The sequence below is a fragment of the Scyliorhinus torazame genome, chromosome 10 (genome assembly GCF_047496885.1).
Source record: "Scyliorhinus torazame isolate Kashiwa2021f chromosome 10, sScyTor2.1, whole genome shotgun sequence".
Lineage (NCBI taxonomy): Eukaryota > Metazoa > Chordata > Chondrichthyes > Carcharhiniformes > Scyliorhinidae > Scyliorhinus > Scyliorhinus torazame.
This window is the reverse complement of record NC_092716.1, coordinates 141,215,433-141,241,696: the sequence shown is the minus strand read 5'-3', so window position 1 is coordinate 141,241,696 and position 26,264 is coordinate 141,215,433. Positions and strand designations below refer to the sequence as shown.

The 26,264-nt window shown below is 48.2% G+C and overlaps 1 protein-coding gene across 1 annotated transcript in view; it reads right to left on the bottom strand.

Moving 5' to 3' along the window:
• Positions 1-1,060: 1,060 nt before the first annotated feature.
• Positions 1,061-26,264, bottom strand: part of LOC140430262 (uncharacterized) — a 210,357-nt gene continuing 185,153 nt past the window's right edge. The window contains exons 40-47 of the mRNA XM_072517687.1: positions 25,587-25,691; positions 20,299-20,339; positions 20,077-20,199; positions 18,213-18,311; positions 16,553-16,681; positions 10,042-10,081; positions 5,636-5,756; positions 1,061-1,620 (exon numbers count right to left, since the gene is read on the bottom strand). Coding sequence (XP_072373788.1) covers positions 1,197-1,620; positions 5,636-5,756; positions 10,042-10,081; positions 16,553-16,681; positions 18,213-18,311; positions 20,077-20,199; positions 20,299-20,339; positions 25,587-25,691 — 1,082 coding nt within the window. The 3' untranslated portion in view covers positions 1,061-1,196. The remainder of the gene's footprint in view (positions 1,621-5,635; positions 5,757-10,041; positions 10,082-16,552; positions 16,682-18,212; positions 18,312-20,076; positions 20,200-20,298; positions 20,340-25,586; positions 25,692-26,264) is intronic.

Sequence of the window (26,264 nt, the reverse complement as noted above, 5' to 3'; positions counted from 1 at the left end):
GGCACCATCAGGAGTGGGGTATTGTACTGCACATTAAACACCTTTTTGTACAACCATTATGATGCCTCTGTCATTTCCTGCCTCAATGTGGGATGATCTCTGGACCCTTTGCCCATCTCTCCATGCACCATGCACCCCCCCCCGTGGCACTCATCCATTCCCCCGGACGTGGACATGTCCCTGAGCTGTGTCCCATCTCCTGAGTGTTCGGATGTTGTGTGTGTGGTGTTGCTTCCCGCAGTGTTCAACCACAGTATCCAGGCGTCAATGTGTGATTGTGTTGCTAGGCAATGACTCCCACATGCTACATGCCCCACACACCCACGAGAATCTTCTTGGCATGTGTGAAGTGCTCACTTAACCAGGATTGAAAATTCCCTATCAGCAATAGCCTTCAGCCATGCACCAGAGGCCTCAGCAGTCAGTGGGGGGTATGGGTGATCGGTGGGGCAGACAGGCAGGGACAAGGAACAGGAACACAGGATCCAGGGGTTGGCATGGTGGTGCTGCAAGTGTTTGCCCCCCCCAGCGCCTCTCTCCCACCCTCCTATGGCGGCCCACCCTTGCTGAGGGTCCCCTATCCGAGGGTCCCCCACCTCACACTGAGCACTGGGGTTGCAAGCTCAGCAACCCAGGGTTCTTTGCCTGTGAGCAAAGATGGCTACTCACCTCCTCTGCTCCCAACAGAAGCCTTTTCGCCAGGTTCACGTTTTTCAAAAGAGTACTAATCGACGCCAGCGTGAACATTTGCTGGGGAGGCCGCTGAGTGACAGGAGGCCGTTGGATATGGGGTCGCTCTCGGTAGTTGTATGGAAATGGGGATTAAGTGGTGATAATTGCTTTCTTGCCACGCTACGGTGGATCCCGATTTCGCAATTGGGAGCAGGCCGGTTGCATCGCAAACTGTTTGCCGCCTGACATGGATCTCGATTTTGGCCTCTCCCGCTATTCAGCGGCCTTGTTATGCTTGAGCGAGGCCGGAGAATTGCGCCCATCTGTTTTCTCTGTACCAAGTAAGAATATTTATTAACTTATTACTCAAGGAAATAAATAGAACCTCTTTTATCTGAATAGAATTGTTTAATTAGAAACAAAACTAAATTTAAGAAAATGCACAGTTGGTAACAGCATGTAAATTTTGAAATTAAGGAACACATAATTAATTTGATTTGCTAGCATCTTTGATTTATTTTGTTTTATGTGAGCTTTATGTACTTCTTAGCATTTGCTCGTCGCCTGTGCTTTCTTTCCTTAGGTCGGTTTGAATGAAGATTAATTTCTGGGTTTCCTTCCCCTTTACTTTCTTTATGTTCAATTGCTTCCTTGAAACTTGTGAGGTCAGTCTGACTTTCTGAACTGATCAAGCTGTGCATGTCTCCAGACTCACTGCTCCTGTCGAGACTGCGCTTTGCTCGAGACGCTTCATGGATGGTCCTGGTAAAAGGTGAGCTGGTTGGTTCCTCACAGTTATTTTCAATGCAGTCACATGCATCCACATAGATGTATGAGTACTGAACGGTACTTCCATCAGGGCAAATCAAAATAGTTTCCCTTTGGTGGCTCTTCACCTCTCGGCAACAATTACATTGGTGCTCCATTGAATTTACTTCTGAAGAATACCTATTCATTATTAAAAAATGAGAATTAAAACATTAGAAAGCAAGCACCTCTAGCTAAGGTATTCCATGCAGGTATAACACTAGCATCTATTTAACAATGCAGAAAATTCCCCAGCTATGTTTTGCCTGAAAAGAGCAAAGAATTCTGCCCAGCCAATTACCAAGCATCATCATCAAAGTGATGGAAGGTGGCGGTGACAGTGCTGTTAAGTGGCATTTATTCAACAATAACCTGTTTATTAATGCTCCTCTCAGCCCCACACTCATTACAGCCTTAATCCAAACATGGGCAAAAAAGCTGAATTCCGGAGGTGATTGCCCTTGACATCAAGGCAGAATTTAACCCAATGTGGCATACAAAAACTTCAGTAAAATTGAAGTTAATAGGAATGAAGGTAAAACTCTCCATGGGCTGGAGTCAGAACAATTGAAAAGGAAGATAGTTGTTGGAGGCCAATCATCGCAGCCCCCAGGATATTGCTGGAAGAGTTCCTCAGTGTATGGGCCTCGGTCAATCATCTTCAGCTGTTTCATCAATGATCTTCCCTCTACCATAATGTCAGAGGTGGGGGTGTTTTCTGATAATTACACAGTATTCAGTCCCTTTTGTAACTTCTCAGATAATGAAACAATCCATGCCCGCATTCAGCATGACCTGGACAACATTCAGGCTTGGACTTATAAGTAGAAAGTAAGGCTTGCATCACATTAGTGTCAGTCAATAACTATTCTCCAGTTAGAGAGAATGTAATCATTTCCCCTTGGCATTCAACAGCATTTCCATTGCTGAAACGCCCACTATAAACAAAGCTTGGAGGTTACGTTACCAGAGACTTAACTGGACTGGCCACATAAAGAATGGGCTGGATTTTACAGAGCAGCACTGTCACTGTTCCCTTGGCTAAAATGTATGGGTCGGGGTGAGCACACCCGGCAGAACGATGTGTCCTGCGGCATGCCAGCAGGGCTGCAAATTAAGAGAAGATAGGTGGGGCTTCTATTCCTCAGGTTCACAAGTCCCCTCAATGTACCGAAAGTGCCACCAGGAGTGGAGGCCACATCTGGTATGATACTTGTGCTGAGAGGAGGCGAGCTACACTGCATCCAACCCAGCAAGGTGGGTACCAAACTGCCAGCCCCAGTAAGTGGGAGAATAGAGGTTTGGGGGAAAGCCGAGGGCGAGAACGTTTGCAGAGATTGCATCGTGAACACAGCCCAGTCCATCACGCGAACCTGCCTCCCATCCATTGACTCTGTCTGCACCGCCCGCTGCCTTGGGAAAGTGGACAGCATAATGAAAGAACCCCTCCCACCGGATTATTCTCCCTTTCAACTTCTTCCATTGGGCAGGAGATACAAAAGTCTGAGAACACGCATGAACAGATTCAAGTCTCTTATGGACTGAACTGATCTCTTCACACATCTTCTCTACTGAGTAATACTACACTCCTGTATGCTTCACCCGATGCCTGTGCCTATGTATTTACATTGTGTATTTGTGGGTGTCCTGGGCGAAATTCTCCGGAAACGGCGCGATGTCTGCCGACTGGGGCCCAAAACGACGCAAATCAGTCGGGCATCGCGCCGCCCCAAATGTGCGGAATGCTCCGCATCTATGGGGGCCGAGCCCCAACCTTAAGGGGCTAGGTCGGCGCCGGATGAATTTCCGCCCCGCCAGCTGGCGGAAAAGGCCTTTGGTGCCCCGCCAGCTGGCGCGGAAATTACATCTCCGGGCGGCGCATGCGCGGGAGCGTTAGCGGCCGCTGACGGCATTCCCGCGCATGCGCATTGGAGGGAGTCTCTTATGCCTCCGCCATGGTGGAGACCGTGGCGGAGGCGGAAGGGAAAGAATTCCCCCACGACACAGGACCGCCCGCGGATCGGTGGGCCCCGATCGCGGGCCAGGCCACCGTGGGGGCACCCCACGACCCCGGAGCCCGCCCACGCCGCCTTGTCCCGCCGGTAAGGTAGGTGGTTTAATCTACGCTGGCGGGACAGGCATTTTAGCGGCGGGACTTCGGCCCATCCGGGCCGGAGAATCGCGGGGGGGGGGGGGCCCGCCAACCGGCGCGGCGCGATTCCCGCCCCCGCCGAATATCCGGTACCGGAGAATTCGTCAACTGGCAGGGGCGGGATTCACGCCAGCCCCCAGCGACTCTCCGACCCGGCGGGGGGTCGGAGAATCTCGCCCCAGATTTTTTTTCATATGTGGAATGATCTGTCTGGACTGGATGCAGAACAATACTTTTCACTATACCTCGGTACACGTGACCATAAAACAAATCCAAATCCAAACCTTGGAGGGCCTACTCGATGGTCCCAAAAAGGGACCCCTCCCACTGCCCACCACCAGCCCACAGGGAAACCGGTTGGGCTGGTTACTGGTTCTCCCGCTACTGGTCAAACACCGGCAATGCAAAATTCATGATCCACCGGCAGGTGGTCTGCCTGATAAGAACTTAAGAACATAAGAACTAGGAGCAGGAGTAGCCCATCTGGCCCTTCGAGCCTGTTCCGCCATTCAATGAGATCATGGCTGATCTTTTGTGGACCCAGCTCCACTTTCCCGCCCGAACACCATAACCCTTTCTTCCTTTATTCTTCAAAAAACTATCTGTCTTTATCTTGAAAACATTTAATGAAGGAGCCTCAATTACTTCATTGGGCAGGGAATTCCATAGATTCACAACCCTTTGGGTGAAGAGGTTCCTCCTAAACTCAGTCTTAAATCTACTTCCCCTTATTTTGAGGCTATGCCCCATGGTTCTGCTTTCACCCACCAGTGGAAACAGCCTCCCTGCATCTATCCTATCTATTCCGTTCATAATTTTATATGTTTCTATAAGATCCCCCCTCATCCTTCTAAATTCCAACGAGTACAGTCCCAGTCTACTCAACCTCTCCTCGTAATCCAACCCCTTCAGCTCTGGGATTAACCTAGTGAATCTCCTCTGCACACCCTCCAGCCCCAATACGTCCTTTCTCAGGTAAGGAGACCAAAACTGAACACAATACTCCAGGTGCGGCCTCACTAACACCTTATACAGTTGCAGAACAACCTCCCTAGTCTTAAACTCCTTCCCTCTAGCAATGAAGGACAAAATTCCATTTGGCTTCTTCTTGACCTGTTGCCCCTGTAAACCAACTTTTTGCGACGCATGCACTAGCACACCCAGGTCTCTCTGCACAGCAGCATGTTTTAATATTTTATCATTTAAATAATAATCCCTTTTGCTGTTATTCCTACCAAAATGGAGATTCTTACCAAATGATGCAATCTCTGCTTCTTGTAAAACTGTGGGGGAGCAGAGGAGGGCATATAGGCAGCAGGCAGGCCTCCAGCTGTCTGTTACTCCTGGGTGGAGAGTAAAATCCAGCCCAATGTGGCTGCAAGAGTTGGTCAGAAGCTTGAAATTCTGCAGCAAGTAACTCACCTGACTCCCCAAAGTCTGCCCACCATCTATCTACAAGGCACAAGCCAGCAGTACAATGGAATATTTTCCACTTGCCTGAATGAGTGCAGCTCCAACAACACTTAAAACAGCATGTTTGATTTGTACTCCATCCTAAACTCAGTCACTCAATGGCTGCAGTATGTACCATCTCCAAGACGTACTCCAGCAACTTGCCAAGGCTCTTTTTTGACAACTTCCAGTTCCCCAATCTCTACCACCTTAAAGAACAAGGGATGGCAGGCAAATGGGAAAAATACCACCAACTGCAAGTTGTCCTCCAAGTCAGACACATCCTAAATTGGAATGTTTTCACTGTTCCTTCATTGTTGCTGGGATGAAATCCTGTAACTTCCTCCATTAGCAACACTGTGGTTGTACCCACACCATATAGACTGCAGTGGTCTAAGAAGGCGGCTCACAACCACCTTCTCAAGGCAATTACTATGGGCAATTAATGGCGTGCCCATGTTTTATGAACAAAAGAAAAAATGAGACTACTTTGCTTTTCTAATAAAATCATTTGAGGTAATAGATGCACAAGATAATAAAATTGTTACTTACATAGAGTAGGTTCCACACCTTCCTTCACATGCTGCAATTTCTACGTTTTCAATTGATTTACAACTATCATGCATTATCGGGGCCATCATTTGTATACGCTTGCAACTTTGTTTTTCTCGGCCTGTGTTATAATTGTAAACATGAACATTTAGAAACAGAGAACGACTATTCCTTTCAATGTGAAAAAAAATCAGCAATTATTCCAACTGAAAGCATGGGTTTGAAGGCTAAAAAAGCTCAAGAAAATAGTAATTAATGAAACAGAACACATTTTTCTGCTCGCAAAGCTGGAGGCGAGAGCATCCCGTTCATATTTTTGTGGGTTTAAGTTTTAAATGTTGATTTTGCTTTGATACAATTTATTGCTGTTTTCAATGAGTAAATTGTGAAACTTTTTACTGGAATAAAAGCAAAATATAGTGGATGCCGGAAACCTGAAAACCCCCCAGGAAGTGCTGGAAATACTCAGCTAGTCTGGCAGCATTTGTAGAGAAAGAAAGTGTTAATGTTTCAAATCCAATATGAATTTTCTGAGGTCTGCAATTGGCAGATAAAGGGCGGGATTCTCCGACCCCCCGCCGGGTTGGAAAATCGCCGGGGGGGGGCGGCGTGAATCCTGCCCCCGCCGGCTGCCGAATTCTCCGGCGCCGGTGATTTGGCGGGGGTGTGAATTGCGCTGTGCCAGTCGGCGGCCGCTGGCAGCGCCCCCCCCGGCAAACTCTCCGGCCCGCGATGGGCCGACTGGCCGGCCGTTTTCGGCCGGTCCCGCTGGCGCAAATTACAACAGGTACTTATCGGCGGGACCTGGCTCTGAGGGCGGCCTCCAGGGTCTTCGGGGGGGCGCGGGGGGACCTGGCCCCGGGGGGGTGCTCCCATCGTGGCCTGGCCCGTGATCGGGCCCCACCAATCCGTGGGCGGGCCTGTGCCGTGGGGGCACTCTATTCCTTCGTGCCAGCCGCTGTAACAGTCCGCGATGGCTGGCACAGAGATGAACCGCCCCCGCGCATGCGCCAACTCGCACCGGCCGGCAGAGGCCCTTCGGCGCCGGTTGGCGTGGTGCCAATCCCCTTCTGCGCCGGCCGCGCAAACCACTCCGGCGCCGGACTAGCCCCTGAAGGTGCGGAGGATGCCTCACCTTCGGGGCGGCCCGAAGCCGGAGTGGTTCACGCCACTCCTCGGTGCCGGAGTGGCCCCCCCCGCCGGTTCGCGGGGAATCCCGCTCAAATTCTTTGAGATAAAATAAGCAAGTGACACTTCAAGGTTGACTTTGTTGACTATATTGCTAAAGATACACAGGTGATGGGCATCGTTTGTTTAAGGACTGAGATCACAAATAAAGAAAGTCAATCCCTTTAAGGGGCTATTCATTAGTTCATTAGCTGATTTATTTACTTTGTGCACTGTACTCAAGAGTATAAAGAGAGTCAAATGGGACACTGGGGCAGTCGTTAGGAGGCAGAGATTTGTGGATAAATCTACTATCGAGGAAAAGAGTTGTGTCGTGTTTTGTAGTTCACCATCTGACTTGCATCCATTTAATACTCAATGTAAATTAGTAATATTAAGAACATTGGTACTTCCAATGCAGAAGTGATCTTTTGGCTGGTTCTTGGCTAGAAGAAATGGCACATCATCAAGTGTGTGTAATAACAGCAAGTGGCGTGCAATTTTTCTGAAATGTACTCTTATTCATTCTTTATAACACTGACAAGTGGATTGCTTATTTTCTGTGGTAATATTAGCTAAGCACCTGTGCCATCATTAAGGCTGCTTCGCTTACTTCCACTCAGTACACTGGCTGACTTCACCTCATCTCAAGCATCTGCTGCTCAATTATGTCTTTTTTACCTCTAGTCTTGACTATTACAGCACACTTTTGGCAGATCTCCCACATTCTACCCTCCATAAATTCCAGGACATCCAAAACTTTGTTGCCTATGAGGAATATTACCATTATATCGAGAAACTGGCCAGCCCGATGGTAAGGGGAGAGGTCCTGAAGGAATTTGAGTGCAGAGCAGTAGAGTGGTCAGAGCTTGGAGGATACAAGATTGTCAGAGGTTTGAAGTCAGAGTCGGTGGAGATGGGAAGAGGCAGTGGAACCCGAGGAAACTGTGCAGATGGTAAATTTTGAACTAAAATAATTACACAGTGTTTTAAATCTTAACTTCATTTCAAAGTTTTAATTTTTGTCTCTCACCGCTTAGTAATCCAATATATATGGACATGACAGGATACCTCAGTTCCACTGATTGCAATCTCTGCTCCACAGAGCAACTCCAGGATACTTCTTGGGCTGGATTCTCTGCAGCCCCGCACCAAAATTGCGTTCAGAGCGAGGGCGGAGAATCCACTTTCACACCGAAATCGGGCCCGGCGATTCTCCGGGACCCGAGACTCGGCATGATCGCGGAGTACGTCGCCCGGAAGGGGGCCCATTGCCAGAGGCCCGTCCAGCGTTCCTCCGCTCCCGGCCGGTCGAGTTCCCAACGGCGTGGAACTAAGCTGCTATTGCCAGTCGGGATACTGGCGTGGCGGCTGCGGACTCAGTCGCGGCCGCCCTGGTTGGGGGCGGGGGGGGGGGATCGGAAACCGGCAGGGGGGTGGGGGGGGTGGGTGCCTTATAGGTGGCCGGGGAGTGTTTGTGCAGGTTAGATGTTCGGGTGCGCAGCCGATTGGCGGGGTCTAATTTTTGAGACTGGCTCCACTTTCATGTCCTCCATGGTGCTCGGCATGGCCTCTGGAGGCCGCTACCATGCGCATGCGCAGACTCCAAACTGGAAGTGCAGGGTCCCTTATCCGCAGCTAAAGCTGCGTGATTTACTCCGTGTCCCTGCTAGCCCCTGCGGGGCATTGAATTAGCTGAACATTTTTGCAGGAATCTCTGGTGTAAAACTCCAACATTTGTACGCTGGCGTGGGGACATAGTCCCGTTTTGGGAGAATCCAGCCCCTTGTTTCCTGGGCAACCATGTGTGGAGGAAACCTTATCAGCTGAATGAGCTTGATCTCTGGCATTTGGAGCTGCACCATCTCAAGAGTCTGTGGTGCATCTGTTTTGTGAATGCCATGTTTCCAGAGGTTGCTCACCACCACATTCTCAAGAGTAATTAAGGATGAGAATCAAATGCTCACCTTTCTGGCTATGCTCACATCCCATGAAATAATTATTTAACAAAATGCTGTAAATACTCAGCATGTCTGGTAAAACCATTATGCAGAAGCACATTTCAACACATTCGAGTGACACATATATATTTTGGGCCAAATCTCCATGGAAGATGCCGGCAGGCTAGAACACCCACCTCTGTTAACTGGGATATCAGCCCAGTTTTAGTGGAGAATGTCAAGCCCAAGAACTTGCTACTGCTCACCCCAACCACGCAATGCCTCATCATTCCCCCATGTTCTCTTCATTCACCCTCATATCCCCCATACCAACCGTATCACCTTGCTGTCCCATGCCCCCTCATGTATTTGAAATAGACATAAAAAATGAGTTCTAACAATCTGATAGAGCTCTCACTCAAGCACACTTCATACTGAAATAAATCCTCTTTCAAAGATGCCATTGAAAAAAGTGAAATCTTCTCATGTGGTGAATCTGGTGCAAAAACAAACATCGATTCAATAATTACATCCTAAATAGATAATCACTCAATAATAACCTCTTAAAGCTGTCTACACCATCCTCTGCTTATATAACTGGTTCAGGATCTTTTGAAATTCAGTCAAGCATTTGGAATGACTCTAGCTTTCAAAATAAATAATTAACTCTGTTGAAACTGCAAAAATAAATAGCTTGGTTTTTTTCTAAGGTATGCCAAAAGACCCATCAATCAAAGTAGTCTGCACAGAACACTTTTCTCAACATCTACAAAATGCTAATCAATATAATGGTCAACTTATCTTACTCCAGCTGGGACTGGGGTTTTACTGTGGTTTCCAGCTCCTTTGAAATACTGTGATCGACATTTTAATGGCATTAATTGCAGCCTTATACCACACTAGTAAGAACTGCTGGAATCCTGGAACTGGTCCCTAGCCACAATTTTCAAAGGATGCCGAAGTTGACCCAACTCAGTGAAAGTCTGGCCCATAATTTTAGGAAGGTGTTCGGATCTAAACACTGGCCAATAAAGGTGAAATCCTGATCATAAGGAACATGGATGCTTTATCGAACAAACCAGCAACTCAAAACTTGACATCCATTAGATGCAGATCTCACATTTTTAGTCATCATCGATGTACAAGAACACTGACTCGGATAATTAATCTCTTACCTTTGGTTTAATTCCTCAAAAGGCCAGATGGCTAAATGAAGGAATTATTTCTATTGAATGGTTTTAAAAAAGTTACACATTTTTACACTTTATCTAGAATAATACCGTGTGTTTCAACACTCACATGTCTTACAACAGCCATCTTCAGTTGTAGTTATTGTGTCCTGCAACATGAAACAAAGTTTTAATCATAATATCCAAAGCTATGCTAAAGGTCATATTATGGTGAATTATATATTTTCTAAAAAGACAGTAATTGCAAGGATCAAGAAGCAACAATTAACAACAAATGCCAGCACAGGATTTTTATTTATCATTCTAATTAATATTTGTCAAATATATGATCTTGAGACACCAATAATTTCCGGTTTGCTTTTTGAGGTCTGCTTGAAATACATTGAACCAACCAGCCTCTTGTCCTCAGTGCAAAGATACAAGTAAAAACAGAGGAGAGCTGCAAATTGGTATGGTGCAACTTACACCAAGTCAAGTTTATCACAATTAGAGTTGTTGCATGCTAACTCAGCAAAGGCTTTTTTTTCCTATTTCATTTTGAATTGCTGCTTTCGTAAAATTCATTTATGGGATGCGAGTGTCATTTGCTAGGCCAGCATTTATTTCCCATCCCCAATTGCCTTCGAGAAGGTAATGGTGAACTTCCGGCCATGGAGTGAGTGGTCGCACATTTGGTGGCTCCCGTTCGAGATGGAATTGGTTGGTCCTTTTCACCCAATATAGGGAGTGTTCGCTGGTGCAAAATGCATGAGCAGTGAGAGATAGAAATTCTCCTCTGGGAGGGCCTGTTTCTGGCTTATCAAATGAGGAGTGTAACGACGAAGGGGCAGCAGTCTGGCCGGGAGGTCTTTCAAAGTGTGACAGAGGGAAAGGTGGTGGAGGGCTGTAGGGCATCGTTCCCAGCCCTGTGGGCTATTGAGCAATTTGTGGATTTCCTGAACAGCAAGTTCCAACAGAGAGGCAGGAGGCCTCGGAGGATCTGGCTAAGGTGGGGAGCTGAACAGGGTGGTTATTGGGAGAGTGGAGCAAATGGTGAAGGCTCAAAGTTCGGTGCTCCAGAAGCTGGAGGATTCATTGGTGGACCATGAGGAGCAGTTGGCCTCATTGGAGGCAGTGGCGGTCGTGGCGGAGGCCAGAAGTGGCTGAGGGAGAAAGTGGAGGACCTGGGGAATTGATGCAGGAGGCAGAATCTCCAGATTGTGGGACTGCATGAAGGGATTGAGGGAATGCAAGCCACAAAATATGTGGCGAATATGTTCAAGATGTTTGTGCAGGAGGGTTTCTTTGACCGTCCCCCCGAGATGGATCGAGAGCACAGGGCGTTGAGAAGGAGGCCGAATGCGGGGGAGCAGCTGAGGGCAATGGTGGTGCGGTTGCATCATTTTCTGGACAAAGAGAAGATTCTGCGGTGGGCGAAGGAGACGAGAAAGTGTACCTGGGATCAACATGCTGCATGCCTACCAGGACTTAGGTGTGGAGTTAGCCAAGTGGCGGGCTGGGTTCAGTAGGGTCAAAGCGGCCCTCTCGAAGAACTGAGTGAAGTTTGGAGTATTATATACTGCTCGTCTGTGGGTCATGAACCAGAATCAGGAATTCTATTTTGACATGCCACAGAAGGTGAGTTAATTTGCGAGAGACCATGGTCGAGGGGACGTGTGATGTTTGGACATTGAAGTTTGGAAATGCCAATCCGGGAGTTTGGGTACGTATGCTCGGCGGATTGTTGTATTTACTGTGTTTGGGTGTGGATTGGGTAACTGTGTTCAACTGTTCTTGGGGAATTGCGGGTGAAGGGTGGTCGGGGGTTAGGCGGTTGCCTTGATTGGTGCCCACCATGTAAGGAGGTAGGCTAGTTAACGGAAGTGAAGTGGGGTGTCGATTCGTGGAGGGAGTTGGGAGGAGTTGGGTTGGTTTTCTTTGTTTATGGGGGTGGGGAGTGGGGAAGGGGGGACGCTGACTTGGGTGGAGTTGGTGTGGCACTGTTGGTTAAGGGGAGATGGCAGCGGATATCTTGGGGAGGCGCTGATGGTGAGTGAGACGCGGACCTGGGGCGGGGGGGGGGGGTTAGCTAAAGAGGAGCTATGGCTGATCAGGAAACCGGTGGAGGGAGCCGGTTGATTACATGTAACGTTCGGGGATTAAATGGGTCAATCAAAAAGTCTTGCATTTTCACGCACTTAAGGGGTTTGAAGGTCGACGTTGTGTTTCTTCAGGAGATGCACTTGAAGTTGGGAGACCAGAGTAGGCTGAGGAAAGGTTGGGTGGGGCGGGTGTTCCATGCAGGGTTGGATATGAAAAGTGGGGGTGGTGGCAGTGTTGATCAAAAAGAGAGTGACTTTTGAGACGGAGTGTATTGTGACAGACCACGGGGGTAGATTTGTGATGGTGAGTGGGAAGCTGGAGGGGACACTGCTGGTGCTAGTGAATGTATGTGCCCCAAATTGGGATGATGTGGAGTTCTTGAGGCAGGTTTTGGCAAAGGTCCCGGACCTGTACACGCATCGGTTATTTTGGGGGGAATTTTAATAAGGTGCTGGACCCTCGGTTGGACTAGTTGTGTCCTAGTCCCTGCAGGTGTCTGCAACGGCAAAGGAGCTGTTGCGGTTTATGGAATGAATGGGGTGGGTGTCGGGTGGACATGAGGCGGTTTGAGATGCTGAGGGGCAAAGGAATTTTTGTACTCTTTGTACGTCCCCTGGGTGTACTCCCGGGTTGATTTCCTTGTCCTGGTCAAAGCGCCGGTGGCGGGGTGGTTGGATCGGAGTATTCGGTGACCTTGGTGTCTGACCACGCACCACTTGTGAAACTATTATTGGGCAACAAACATTGCAATGGTTCGTAAATGGGTGCAAGGTGGTGCAGTGGTTAGCACTGCTGCCTCACGGTGCTGAGGAACCGGGTTCGATCCCGGCCCCAGGTCACTGTTTGCACATTGTCCCCGTGTCTGCGTGAATCTCATCCCACAACCCAAAGATGTGCAGGGTAGGTAAATTGGGCAGACTAAATTGCCCCTTAATTGGAAAAAAAAATAATTGAGCACTTTAAATTTATTTAATAAAAAGGAAATGGGCGGTGGAGGAGTTGCTGGTGTGGGGGCGGATAGAGGTGGCCTCGTGTAAAGGAACCGGTTTGAGGGCACTATTTCTTGCGCCCCTTCCATTCTCGCTGGCCAGCTACTCCCTCGGCTTGGAGGTGGCATCAGCGTTGGACGTGTGGAACAGTGCCGGCAGCATTTTAGAATGGAAGGCATCTACCTGTGGGTGCTGATTTGCTACAATCATAGGTTTGGCCCGGCGGGGTTGGATGCGAGGTTCCGGGAATGGCGGCAGGTGGGGATAGAATACTTTAGAGATTTGTTTGTTGGAGAGAAGTTTGCAGACCTGGTGGAGCTGGAGGGGACATACCAGTTGCCGAAGGGGAATGGGTTCAGGTAACTGGGGACTTCATGAAGAAACAGGTGCCTTTATTTCCAGTGCTGCCACCCCTTGTGTTGCAGTACAAACTCCTGCTGAGGAGGAAATAGGAGAGGGCAAGATCTGGGATATATACGGGGAGCTGTTGTAGAGAGAGAGTGCCCCGGTGGAGGAGGTTAGGTGTAAGTGGGAGGAGGAGCTGGGTAGGGAATTGGGTGCTGGAGTATGGGGTGAGGCACTGCGGAGGGTTTCTGCGTCCTTGTCGTGTGCAAGACTCAGTCTCGTTCAGTTCAAAGTGGTGCACAGGACCCACATGACGATGTCCAGGATGTGCCAGTTCTTTCCAGGGATGAAGGATAGGTGTGAACAGTGAGCGGAAGTTGGCGAACCATGTCCATATGTTTTGGGCATGTCCGAGGTTGGAGGGGTTTTGGACTTGATTTGCGGTATAATGTTGAAGGTTTTGGGAATATCGATAGCTCCGGATTCGGAGGTGACAATGTTTGGATTGTCGGAGGTTCTGGAAGTGCAGATGGAGAGACAGACCGATGTATTGTCCTTTGCCTCTCTGATAACCCAGAGACGGATTGTGTTGGGCAGGCGGTACTCGGAGCCGCTGAGTGTAGGGGCATGAGTGAGCGATTTGGTCGAGTTTCTGCACCTAGAGAAAGTCAGGTTCGCCATTCGGGGGGGGGGGGGGGGTCTCTTGGTGAGATCCTGCACTGCATTTTATAGATGGTACACACAGCTGCTGCTGTCCATTGATGGTGGAGGAAGTGAGTATTTGTGGATGTGGTTCCAATCAAGCAGACTGCTTTGTCCTGGAGGGTGTTGAGCTTCTTGAGTGTTGGTGGAGCTGCTCTCATCCAAACAGACATGAATATTCATCACACTCCCGACTTGTGCCTTGTAGATGGTGGCAGTCTTTGGAGAGTCAGGAGGGGAGTTATTCACCACAGGAATCCTAACCTCTGACCTGCTCTTGTAGCCACAGTATTTATATGGCGAGTCTCGTTCAGTTTCTGGTCATGGTAACCCTTAGATAGTTGATAGTGGGGGATTTAATGATGGGAATGCCATTTGAAGATTAAATGGTTAGATTCTTGGAGATATTTATAGCCTGGCCTTGTTTGAAGCGAATGTTACTTGCCACTTGTCAGCCCAAGCCTAGATATTGTCCAGGTCTGTTTGCATTTGGACTTATATTAATACTGAAAGGCAAAGTTAGAATAATTTCAAAGAGTCAGAGAGGTCTACAGCAAAGAAAAGGCCCTTCGGTCCATCGTATCTGTGCCAGTCACCATGCAACTATTTTAATCCCATTTTCCAGCACTTGGCCAATAATATTTTATGCCTTGGCATTGCAAGTGCACATCTGAATACTTCTTACGTGTTCTGATGGTCGCTACCTCCACCATCTTTCAGACAGCGACTTTCAGACTCCCACCACCCTCTGGGTAAAAAGGGTTTTACTCACATCCCCTCTAAACCTCTTGCCCCTTACCTTAAATCTATGCCCGAGAGGAGACGTTTCTTCTTGTTTATCTATGTCCCACAAATTTTATACATCTCAATCATGCCGCCCCCCCTCACCCCCAGTCTCCTCTGCTCCAAGGAAAACAACCCCAGTCTATCAAATCTCTCTTTATAACTAAAACCTTCCAGCCCATGCAAAATCCTGGTAAGTCTCCTCTGCACCCTTTCTAGTGCTATCACATCCTTCCGATAATGTGTATTTCAGAACTGCACACAATACTCTAGATGTGGCCGAACCAACATTTTATACAGTTCCAGCATAATCCTCCTGCTCCTAATTTCTACGCCTCAGCTAATAAAGGCTAGTATACCATGGGCGAAATTCTCCGGAAATGGCGCGGTGTCCGCCGACTGGCGCCCAAAACGGCGCCAATCAGACGGGCATCGCGCCGCCCCAAAGGTGCGGAATGCTCCGCATCTTTGGGGGCCGAGCCCCAACATTGAGGGGCTAGGCCAGCGCCGGAGGAATTTCCGCCCCGCCAGCTGGCGGAAACGGCCTTTGGTGCCCCGCCAGCTGGCGCGGAAATGACATTACGGGCGGCGCATGCACGGGAGCTTCAGCGGCCGCTGACAGTTTCCCACGCATGCGCAGTGGAGGGAGTCTCTTCCACCTCTGCCATGGTGGAGACCGTGGCGGAGGCGGAAGGGAAAGAGTGCTCCCACGGCACAGGCCCGCCCGCGGATCGGTGGGCCCCGATCGCGGGCCAGGCCACCGTGGGGGCACCCCCGGGGCCAGATCACCCCGTGTCCCCCCCAGGACCCCGGAGCCCGCCCACACCGCCTTGTCCCGCCGTTCAAAAGGTGGTTTAATCCACGCCGGCGGGACAGGCAATTTATCGACGGGACTTCAGCCCATCCGGGCCGGAGAATCGCGCGGGGGGGCCCGCCAACCGGCGCGGCCCGATTCCCGCCCCCGCCGAATATCCGGTGCCGGAGACTTCGGCAACCGGAGGGGGCGGGATGCACGCCAGCCCCCGGCGATTCTCCGACCCGGCGGGGGGTCGGAGAATGACGCCCCTGGTACCTTCTTTACCACTGCATACACCTGCTTTGCTACCTTAGAAATTGATGTATATGCACACCAAGAGCTCTGTGGTCCTCGGTACTTCCGAGGGTCCTGGCGTTAATCATGTATCCTTTGCCTTGTTTGTCCTGCCCAAGTGCATCACCTCACATGTAAACAGATTGAATTCTGACCAACCCGTCTATAATCTCTTGTAATTGAAGGCTAGCCTCCTCATGATTTACCACCCCACCAATTTTCATATCACCCGTGAACTTACTGATCAACCCTCCTACATTGATATCTAAATCATTTAATGTGAACCACAAACACAAGGGTCTCAACACTGCTCGCTGCGGGACCCCACTGGGCACAGACCTCCACTCAACTTTCCAAATTTCCTTGGATCTCATGGGATCTTACCTTTGCTATCAGTCTCCCATGTGGGGCCTTATCAAAAGCCTTGCTGAAGTTCAAGGAGACAATGTTTCCCTCATCATTAGACTGACTGGCTTGTAATTTCCTTGTTCATCCCTTCCTCCCTTCTTGAATGATGGCATTAATAGCATTATAAGTTTGAACAAATTTTGAAGTAATCTCCGCATGAGCTGCATTGTTTAAAGTTGGATTTCTATTCCGTATTTATCTTGAAGCTCCTGCATACTCACTGGTTCACAGTCCTCTGGATGAAAATCAGGACAAACATGCTTGGAACTAGTAGATATTAAGCTGTCATCAATTTGTATGCATCCGTAAACCGTACAGTTGTTATAAGGTGATGGCCATTTTCCCCCAGGCTAGAATAGTTTGCAAAGAGAAGAGAACAGTGTGTTAAAAAGTATCACTCATTTAATGGCCCTCTCCAGGGCAGTGTAACTAGTGGGGTATAAAGATGTGGTGGGGAATACCCAAGAAGTTCTCAGGGAACGGTTTCTATGGCATTTGCCTGGGAAGTGCAAACTGCAAAGGGCAATTGCCCTGTACTGGGAACCATCCAAAAATGTATTGTAAGTAGTAAGTTTCTTATGGTTCCGATTGTGATACGTCAATAATTACCCAGAAAATGTTAGAAGAGCTAAAACCTGTTTTAGCTTCTGGGTAGCTATTCTACAGACCCACACCAACTTGCAGGGTACTCCCCTCATCTCCTGACTACCCCCCGCCCTCCCCCACCACCCCTCATGGCCACTCTGGACCCCCACAAAGATGCCCCACCCCACAAAATTCCCCAGCCGTGGGAATTTGGGAACTTCCCTTCCATCGTATTCACCCCACCCTCACAGGATTCGTCCCCAGGGGACATTTTTACCACATGGGACTCCCACCCATCACAATTAGAATTTCCCCCAGGGCCGATTCACAACTCACATGCCCTCCCCCTCCCACCGCCCCTCAAGCCCCACGGACCGACTGAACCACACCATCACCACACTACTCTTCGCTCCTCACCGAGGCCGAACCGACTCCCCAGTGAGGTGTGGCAGTCGCACTTGGCAGTCATTTAGCAGCCTTGCAGTGCTTTATGACTGTGGGGCTGGTTTATATTAAGGATGTCAGCTCCACGCTGACATTGCTGCCAGGGATGTGAGCTGTGCCGAACCCACCCCCATACCATGTATTATTCAGCCCAATGTCCTCTGATTCTACACTGGTTGCAATTTTTGTTTTTATGTTCTATAATGTTTGGAATGTATACCAAACTGAGTCGAAGAGGGAATGAATGTGAGATTATGTTATTCAATATTTTTTAAAAAAATCTAATTTTGGAGGCAACTCAGTGATGCTTTTTGGCCAGTTACAAAATGTTAATTATAGTCATGACACCTGTGAGGGAAAGAAACAAGGGTAAGGAAGGTGGGTGAGAGAAAAGGAGTATCGCGGAAGAGCTATAGGCTGGGGCCACAAAGCCTTAGGCAGGCAATTGGTAAAAAAGCCACTGAGGGACATTTTGCCCACAACATTCACACCAATACAGCCAGCAAGTTTTGGTGCTTTTTCTCACCATGCCATAGCATATGACCCATCACCTCCCCCCTGAAAGTGAATTTTAAAAGACAGTAAGAAGCAGAAGATGGCACAAAGGAAAGGCAAAAGAGTTAATGGCACAGAAATAAAGGTGAAGTACTGAAAAAGACAAGTACAACAGGAAACAGACTGAAAAGAGAGAAAGAAACAAATACATTGAGATAGGTAAGAAGGTGACCATGTTCTTCAGTTTATCATGTGCATGAGATAGAATATCAACTAATAGTTAATGCTGATTTATTGACACAAAACAAAGTAGCAAAGAAACAATTATTCATTTTAAAAGCATACAATCATACAAACCGGTATTAGTTGAACAGATTGGTCTCCCGTTTGTATCACACATCTAGTTTGGACACATTTGCCACAACATTTTCCAATCGTCTCCTGGTACTCAAATCCCTGTTGCAAAATGCAGTGGTTATTCCTCTTAAAAGCAGTTGGTGCAAAATATTTGCTACTTCTCACAGGTAGAATGTTAATTTGTTTTTAATTTCTATATGTAATTGTACTTGGCCTTTTATTTTAATTTTAATATTGTTTCCTGGCACAGAGAAAAGGTCAGTCATGGTTAAACTGCTCCCAGGCTTCACCCGCTGTTTCCCTGAACAGTAAATAGGGCGCCTGACAGAGGTCTGAGGAAAACAAGCATGCCATCTGTGTAATTTCTCAATTACACAGACAATGCCTTGTGATGGTTCCCTTACTGTAATCACGAACACTGTGGGCAGAATTCTCCAATCTGGGGACCAAGCCCCGTGGCGGGTCAGGAACGAGGGGCGAAATTCTCCCCAAACGGCGCGGTGTCCACCGACTGGCGCCCAAAACGGCGCCAATCAGACGGGCATCGCGCCCGGAATGCTCCGCATCTTTGGGGCCGAGCCCCAACATTGAGGGGCTATGCCGGCGCCGGAGGGATTTCCGCCCCGCCAGCTGGCGGAAACGGCCTTTGTTGCCCCGCCAGCTGGCGCGGAAATTACATGTCGGGGCAGTGCATGCACGGGAGCGTCAGCGGCCGCTGACAGTTTCCCGCGCATGCGCAGTGGGGAGAGTCTCTTCCGCCTCCGCCATGGTGGAGACCGTTGCGGAGGCGGAAGGGAAAGAGTGCCCCCACGGCACAGGCCCGCCCGCGGATCGGTGGGCCCCGATCGCGGGCCAGGCCACCGTGGGGGCACCCCCGGGGTCAGATCGCCCCGTGGCCCCCCCAGGACCCCGGAGCCCGCCCACGCCGCCTTGTCCCGACGGTAAATAGGTACTCTACTTTACGCCGGCGGGACAGGCAATTTATCGGCGGGACTTCGGCCCATCCGGGCCGGAGAATCGAGCGGGGGGGCCGCCAACCGGCGCGGCCCGATTCCCGCCCCCGCCGAATATCCAGTACCGGAGACTTCGGCAACCAGCGGGGGCGGGATTCAAGGCGGCCTACGGCCATTCTCCGACCCGCTGGGGGCTCGGAGAATGACGGCCCTGAGGTCAGCGGAAAAACATGCCAGCCCTGACCTCAACCATTATGCACCTGGGTGTTTTGCACCGTGTTCGATGGTGGGGTAGGCCTAAAGGCTCATTTCCCGCCATCCAATCCATGTGCCGTATTGAAATGGCACCCAACATCCACTATTGAAGGTGGGCATCGGAAAATTAAGATAGATCTCGGGCAGGACTCTGAAGCTGAAAGATAGATTTCATGAGAAAGAAGAGGATCTCCAGGAACATTCTGAGGCTCGAAGATGAGTCCCCTCCAGGACTCTTAATCTGGAAGGCCCATCTCTCGATTCTCCCCCCCCCCACCCACCATCCTGAACTCTATAGGCAACCCCTGGTATTGTTCAGGTGAGTCCCAACATCTGCATACCATACTGTTCCAAAAATGTTTCTCACTGACGTGCTTCCCTGCTGCCACCCCAAAGATTTGGCCGAGTGGTCGGACCTTCATCTGCATCCGGGATGCAAATGAGTTTCACATTGACCATCAACGGGGTTTCCCGACCTGCCATGAGGACATCAACAGAAGATCAAGCCGTAAATTCACATTGGTGTAAAACTTAATTTTGGGTCCCCTGCCAAATTCTCTGGTGGGCGTGGGTTTGGGAGAATTCTGTCCACGAAATGCATATCGCCCATGTAATTTCTGCAAAATGATTGACAATTCTAAAATATAAATTCTTACTTGTTCACACTTCTTATTGCATTGAATATTTCGACATGTAATGGTGTTTAGCCGAGTTGTTGCATCAGTCTCGTTGGTACAAATGCAGCTTTGACACGGCGAGAGAGAAACAATTGCTCCAGGCTGTATGGGCAGGAGAAAATTAGTCAATTAATTTTTATCACTAAGTAAACCAAACTAATTAAATCAAAGAAAATGTCACTTTCTAAATAATCAACTTACGTAATATTCTGCTCCTTCATTTACACAAACGCCCAATGGTTCTATGAAATAAATATTATCAATATCACGTTAAAGGTGGTAGACAGAAGTTAAACACACATGTTGCTTTAAAGTAAAAGGTCAAATTCATTCCAATCTGTGGAACAATGTTTAAAATTCATTTACGGAATGTGGGCATTGCTGGTTATGCCAGCATTTATTGCCCATCCCTAGTTGCCCTTCAGAAGGTGGCGGCGAGCTGCCTTCTCGAACTGCTGCAGTCCTTGAGGTGCAGGGACATACATTGTGCTGTTAGGGAAGGAGTTCCAGTATGTTGCCCCTGCGACAGTGAAGGAACGGCGATATATTTCCAAGTCAGGGTGGTGAGTGACTTGGAGGGAAACCTCCAGGTGGTGGGGTTCCCAGGTATCTGCTGCTCTTGTCCTTCTAAATGGTAGTGGTCATGAAAGGTTTTGTCTAAGGAACCTTGGTGAGTTACTGCAATGCATCCTGTAGATGGTACACATGGCTGCCATTGTTCGTCGGTGGTGGAGGGTTTGAATGTTTGTGGAAGAGGGAGTAATCAAGCGGGCTGCGTTGTTCTGGGTCGTGTTGTGCTTCTTGAGTGTTGTTGGAGCTGCACTCATCCAGGCAAGTGGAGAATATTCCATTGCACTCCTGACTTGTGTCTTGTAGATGGTGGACAGGCTTTGGGGGGGGGGTCAGGAGGTGAATTATTCGCCATAGGATTCCGAGCCTTTGACCTGTCCTGGTAGTTTCTGATCAATGGTAACTCCCAGGATGTTGATTGTGGGGGATTCAGCAATGGTAATGTCATTGAATGTCAAGGGGTGGTGGTTAGATCCTCTCTTGTAAGAGATGGTCATTGCATGGCACTTGTGTGGTGCAAATGTAACTTGCCACTTGTCAGCCCAAGCCTGGATATTGTTCAAGTCTTGCTGCATTTGGAGATGGACTGCTTCATTATCTGAGGAGTCGTGAATGGTGCTGAACATTGTGCAGTAATCCGCAAGCATCCCCACTTCTGACCTTATGATGGAAGGGAGGTCATTGATGAAGCAGCTGAAGATGGTTGGTCCTAGGTCACTACCCTGAGGTACTCCTGCACTGATGTCCTGGAGTTGAGATGATTGACCTCCAACCACCACAACCATCTTCCTTTATACCACATATGACTCCAAACAGCAGGGAATTTTCCCTCTGATTCCCATTGACTCCATTTTAGCTAGGGCTCCTTGTTGCCATACTTGGTTAAATGCTACCTTGATGTCAAGGACAGTCGCTCCCACCTCACCTCTGGCATTCAATTCTTTTGTCCATGTTTGAAGCAAGGCTGTAATGAAGTCAGGAGCTGAGTGACCCTGGCGGAATCTAAACTTAGCTCCCGTGAACAGATTATTGCTGAGAAATTGCTTCTTGATAGCAGTGTTGATGAATCTTTCCATCACTTTGCTGATGATGGAGAGTAGACTGATAGCACGGTAATTGGCTGGGTTGGATTTGGCCTGTTTCTTGTGCACAGGACAGACCTGGGCAATTTTCCACATTGCCAGGTAGATGCCAGTGTTGTAGCTGTACAGGAACAGCTTGGCTAGGCATGCGGCAAGTTCTGGAGCACAGGTGTTTAGGACTATTGCCGGGATATTGTCAGGGCTCATAACGTTTGCAGTATCCAGTGCCTTCAGCCGTTTCTTGATATCACGTGGAGTGAATCGTATTGGCTGAACACTGACACCTGTGATGCTGGGGACCTCTGGAGGAGACCGAGATGGGTCATCCACTCGGCACTTCTGGTTGAAGATTGGTGCAAATGCCTCAGTCTTATCTTTTGCATGTATGTGATAGGCTCCTCCATCATTGTGGATGGGGGTATTTGTGGAGCCTCCTCCTCCAGTAAGTTGTTTAATTGTTGACCATCATTCATGGTTGGAGATGGCAGGACTAGAGAGCTTAGATCTGATGCGTTTGCTGCAAAATCAGCTCGGTCTATTACTTGCTGCTTATGCTGTTTGGCACACAAGTTGTAGCTTCACCAGGACGACACCTCATTTTTCGGTATGCCTGATGTTGCTCCTGCACTCTTCATTGAACCAGGGTTGATCCCCTGGCTTGATAGTAATGGTAGAGTGGGGGATATGCCGGGCCATGTGGTTGCAGATTGTGGTTGAATCCAATTCTGCTGCCGCTGATGGCCCACAGCGCCTCATGGATGCCCAATCTTGGATCTGTTCGAAATCTACCCCATTTAGTACAGTGCCACACAGCATGATGGAGGGTATCCTCAATGTGAAGACGGGTCTTTATCTCCATAAGGACTGTGCAGTGGTCATTTCTACCGATACTGTCGTGGACATATGCATCTGCAGCAGGATCTTGCTGAGGTCAAGTATATTTTTTCTTCTTGTTGATTCCCTCACCACCTGCTGTAGTCCCAGTCTACCAGTTCTGTCCTTGAGGATCCGGCCAGCTCGGTCTGTGGTGGGAATACTGAGCCACTCTTGGTGATAGGTATTGAAGTCCCCCACCCAGAGCAAATTCTGTGCCCTTGCCACCCGCAATGCTTCCTCCAAGTGCCAGTAGACAGGACATACTCAGGAATGGTAATAGTGGTGTCTGGGACATTGTCTGTCAGGTCTGATTGTGTGAGTTTGACTATGTCAGGCTGTTGTTTACCTAGGCTGTGAGACAGCTCTCCCAACTTTGGCACAAGCCAAAGGAGGACTTTGCAGCGTCGGCAGGGCTGGGTTTGCCGTTGCCGGTGCCTGGTTCAAAGCCGGGTAGTCTGTCCAGTTTTATTCCTTCTCCGTGTTTTGAAAACAACTGAGTGGTTTGCTAGGCCATTTCAAGGGAATTTAAGAGTCAATATTGCTGTGGGTCTGGAGTCACATGTAGGCCAAACCAGGTAAGGATGCAGATTTCCTTCCCTATAGGGAAGTCTACTCTCCATCATCATTAGTGAACCGGATGGATTTTTACAACAATTGACAATGGTTTCATGTCTTCATTAGACTTTTAAGTCCAGATATTTTGTTGAGTTTAAACTCCATCACCTGCTGTGATGGGATTCGAACCTGGGTCCCCAGATCATTATCCTGGGTCTCTGGATTATTAGTCCAGCGACAATGACTCTATGCCACTGCCTCCCTTTCTATTAGGACAAGTATAAATCACTGATGTGCAGATTTATTCCAATGTCAAATACATGTATTTCCTGGATATTGGACCTAAGACACAGAATGTGTGGGTAACAAGTACCAGGACAATGAGTTTGAAAGCAATTCATAAAAGTATGATGAAAAGTTTATGAGGAACTAATCTCGGTATATTGGCCTTGCGTTTTACTGGCATGGGACAAGCATGTCTCTGTTAATTCACCAACCTGAATTAGACAATATGAACTCTAGGTCCTTCTTCAAATACATTAGGCTTAATTCCCACACAATGATAAGGCGCTAGTGAATAGGGTGGAACTCGCAAAGAAGGCCCTGTTTCCCTGCGTAATCCAAAAGAACATTGCTGATCCTCCTGAACCACACCAAAAACTCACTTTACCAGCCGTCTTTTGGGTCTGCTCCGTGGTAGTGTATGCAGTTGCAGGAAAAGTCAGCATCAGGGCTGATCTTACTAAAAACAAGTTAAATGCATTTTTTGACTGACATCATCTGACCCGGTGGCGTGAGTACCAATGTGTGTGAGCCAGCGATTGGCCATGGTGCTTGTCCTCTTCATTGTACTCTACGTTGCTTCCTTCTTAGACCATTGGAACATGGCAAGACCAAAGGAAACCTCATTATTTCTCAAGGTTCAGCTTATAAGATTGAATTATATTTTCATAAGTGTTATAACCTGCCTACTTACCATTGGCTGGGGACTAATGACTATCCCACAATCCTGTGGGAGTACGAGCTTCCCCAATGAGGGGGGCGGAGAAACCACTAGTAAACTCCTAGTATAAATAAAGCTGTCCAGTTCAGGAACCAGCAGGAAGGAGTATGTAGCAAGGGAAGTTACTGCTACTGTTATGTATATATGTTATAGTAAATAAATGTTATTACTTTGTATCCTTAATACTCGTGCTGGATTCTTCGTGGCCCTTACAAAACTGGCGACGAAGATGGGATGTTATAACCTGCCTACTTACCATTGGCTGGGGACTAATGACTATCCCACAATCCTGTGGGAGTATGAGCTTCCCCAATGAGGGGGGCGGAGAAACCACTAGTAAACTCCTAGTATAAATAAAGCTGGCCAGTTCAGGAACCAGCAGGAAGGAGTATGTAGCAAGGGAAGTTACTGCTACTGTTATGTATATATGTTATAGTAAATAAATGTTATTACTTTGTATCCTTAAGACTCGTGCTGGATTCTTCGTGGCCCTTCCAAAAATAAGCTTGCCTTCAGCTCCTGAGGTTCTGAGATTACTCTGGGTAAATTGTAACCTTCAGAACTCCAGCACCCAAAGTTCAAACAATAGAAACCAGTAAATCAGTCATTGTGGTATTTTTCTTTAAAGGGCTGGCCAGATTGGAAGGGGAGTGTATTTCTGTGCAAAAACCTGCCTTATTGCTGCCATTGTATTATTGGATGAGTCTTCAGCGCTGAGCATCAATCTGTATTTCATACCTTTTTTTTGGAATGAGCACAATCTACACACCCATTTTCATGAGTGATCTATCTGAATAAATTAAAATGATCGTTGACCCATTTGCACCCACATTGGAGATAACAATCATCTCAATTGCAGAAGAAATAGGGACAGTGATGGTTGGTAAACCTGGTTATTTAATTTGGTTCTGCCCAATTATTTGATGGTTTGGTACCTGGATGGCACTTCCAGCATGCCAGGTTGGCACTGCCAGGCGTTGGGCCCGGGCGGGGGGGGGGGGCTTGCCCATTGGAGGTGGGGGTGAAAAGAGGTTCCCAGAGTCCTCAACAAGGTTAGGGGTGTGAGGGGGGTTGTCGGTCGATAAAGTGGGGGGGCCTCAAAGGTGAGCGATGTGGGGAAGGATTGGCGCTGCCGATCAAAATGGTGCCCCGATCTGCGAACAGCCATTCCTTCTGGCGAGATAAGGTCACTAACAGGAAATCCCTCTAAGCGCGGCCTAGGCAAGGAGAAACTCCCTGAGACAAAAAAAGAACAGCAAAGTGCCGTTGAATAGTGGGGTATTTCTCGGTGTTGCAGCCACCAAGAAACACCCTGCTAAACGCGCCCAAAAGTGGACATTAACGTTTGTCTGCTGAATCCCACCCACGTATTCAAAACCGTGTAGAATGCTGTATTAACTTACCACATGTATAAACTGGACAACAGTGTCTATCTGGAATATTTGGCACGATTTTAAATCCAAGATCGCATCTGTCTTCAGTTGGCGAACAAAGGTTGCTGTTGCACCCTTCAATAAATCACATGATATACATGAGTCAAATCAAATTAATTGTAAATGACTGTTAAACTATTTCTAATTTTAAGTCCCTTAAATGTATTGAAGAACTCACAATTATATTTGTTGGTTATTTAAAGTTTATCAAAGCGAGTGGTCTGATTACAAAAAATGGAAAGCTAATCCAACCTCAACTTGGATTTCCTCACAGATCACAAATCTGTCTATCTCAGCCTTAAACATACTCAATGATGGAACATTAAGAACAGTTTACAACTTCCAAGAATTACAATCCTCTTTTGCATCAGGAATACATGCACCCTTCTCCCTACAGAAGTTTCTTGACCAGCTGGCTGCCCCATCCCCTGACAGAGACTCAGAATCTTGTCACTATGAGAGAGGGGTAGAGCAGAGGCGTGCTATATATACCTTAGAGCACCTATACATTTCTCATCCAAGTTGATTCACAAAATTAAGAAAATAATTAAGAAAATAATCAATAATAATTTTAAAATAATTTTTTAGGCATGAGGCCACTTCCCCCTGATTGTGCCTTTTGATATTTTAAAGATCATCTCACTGGCA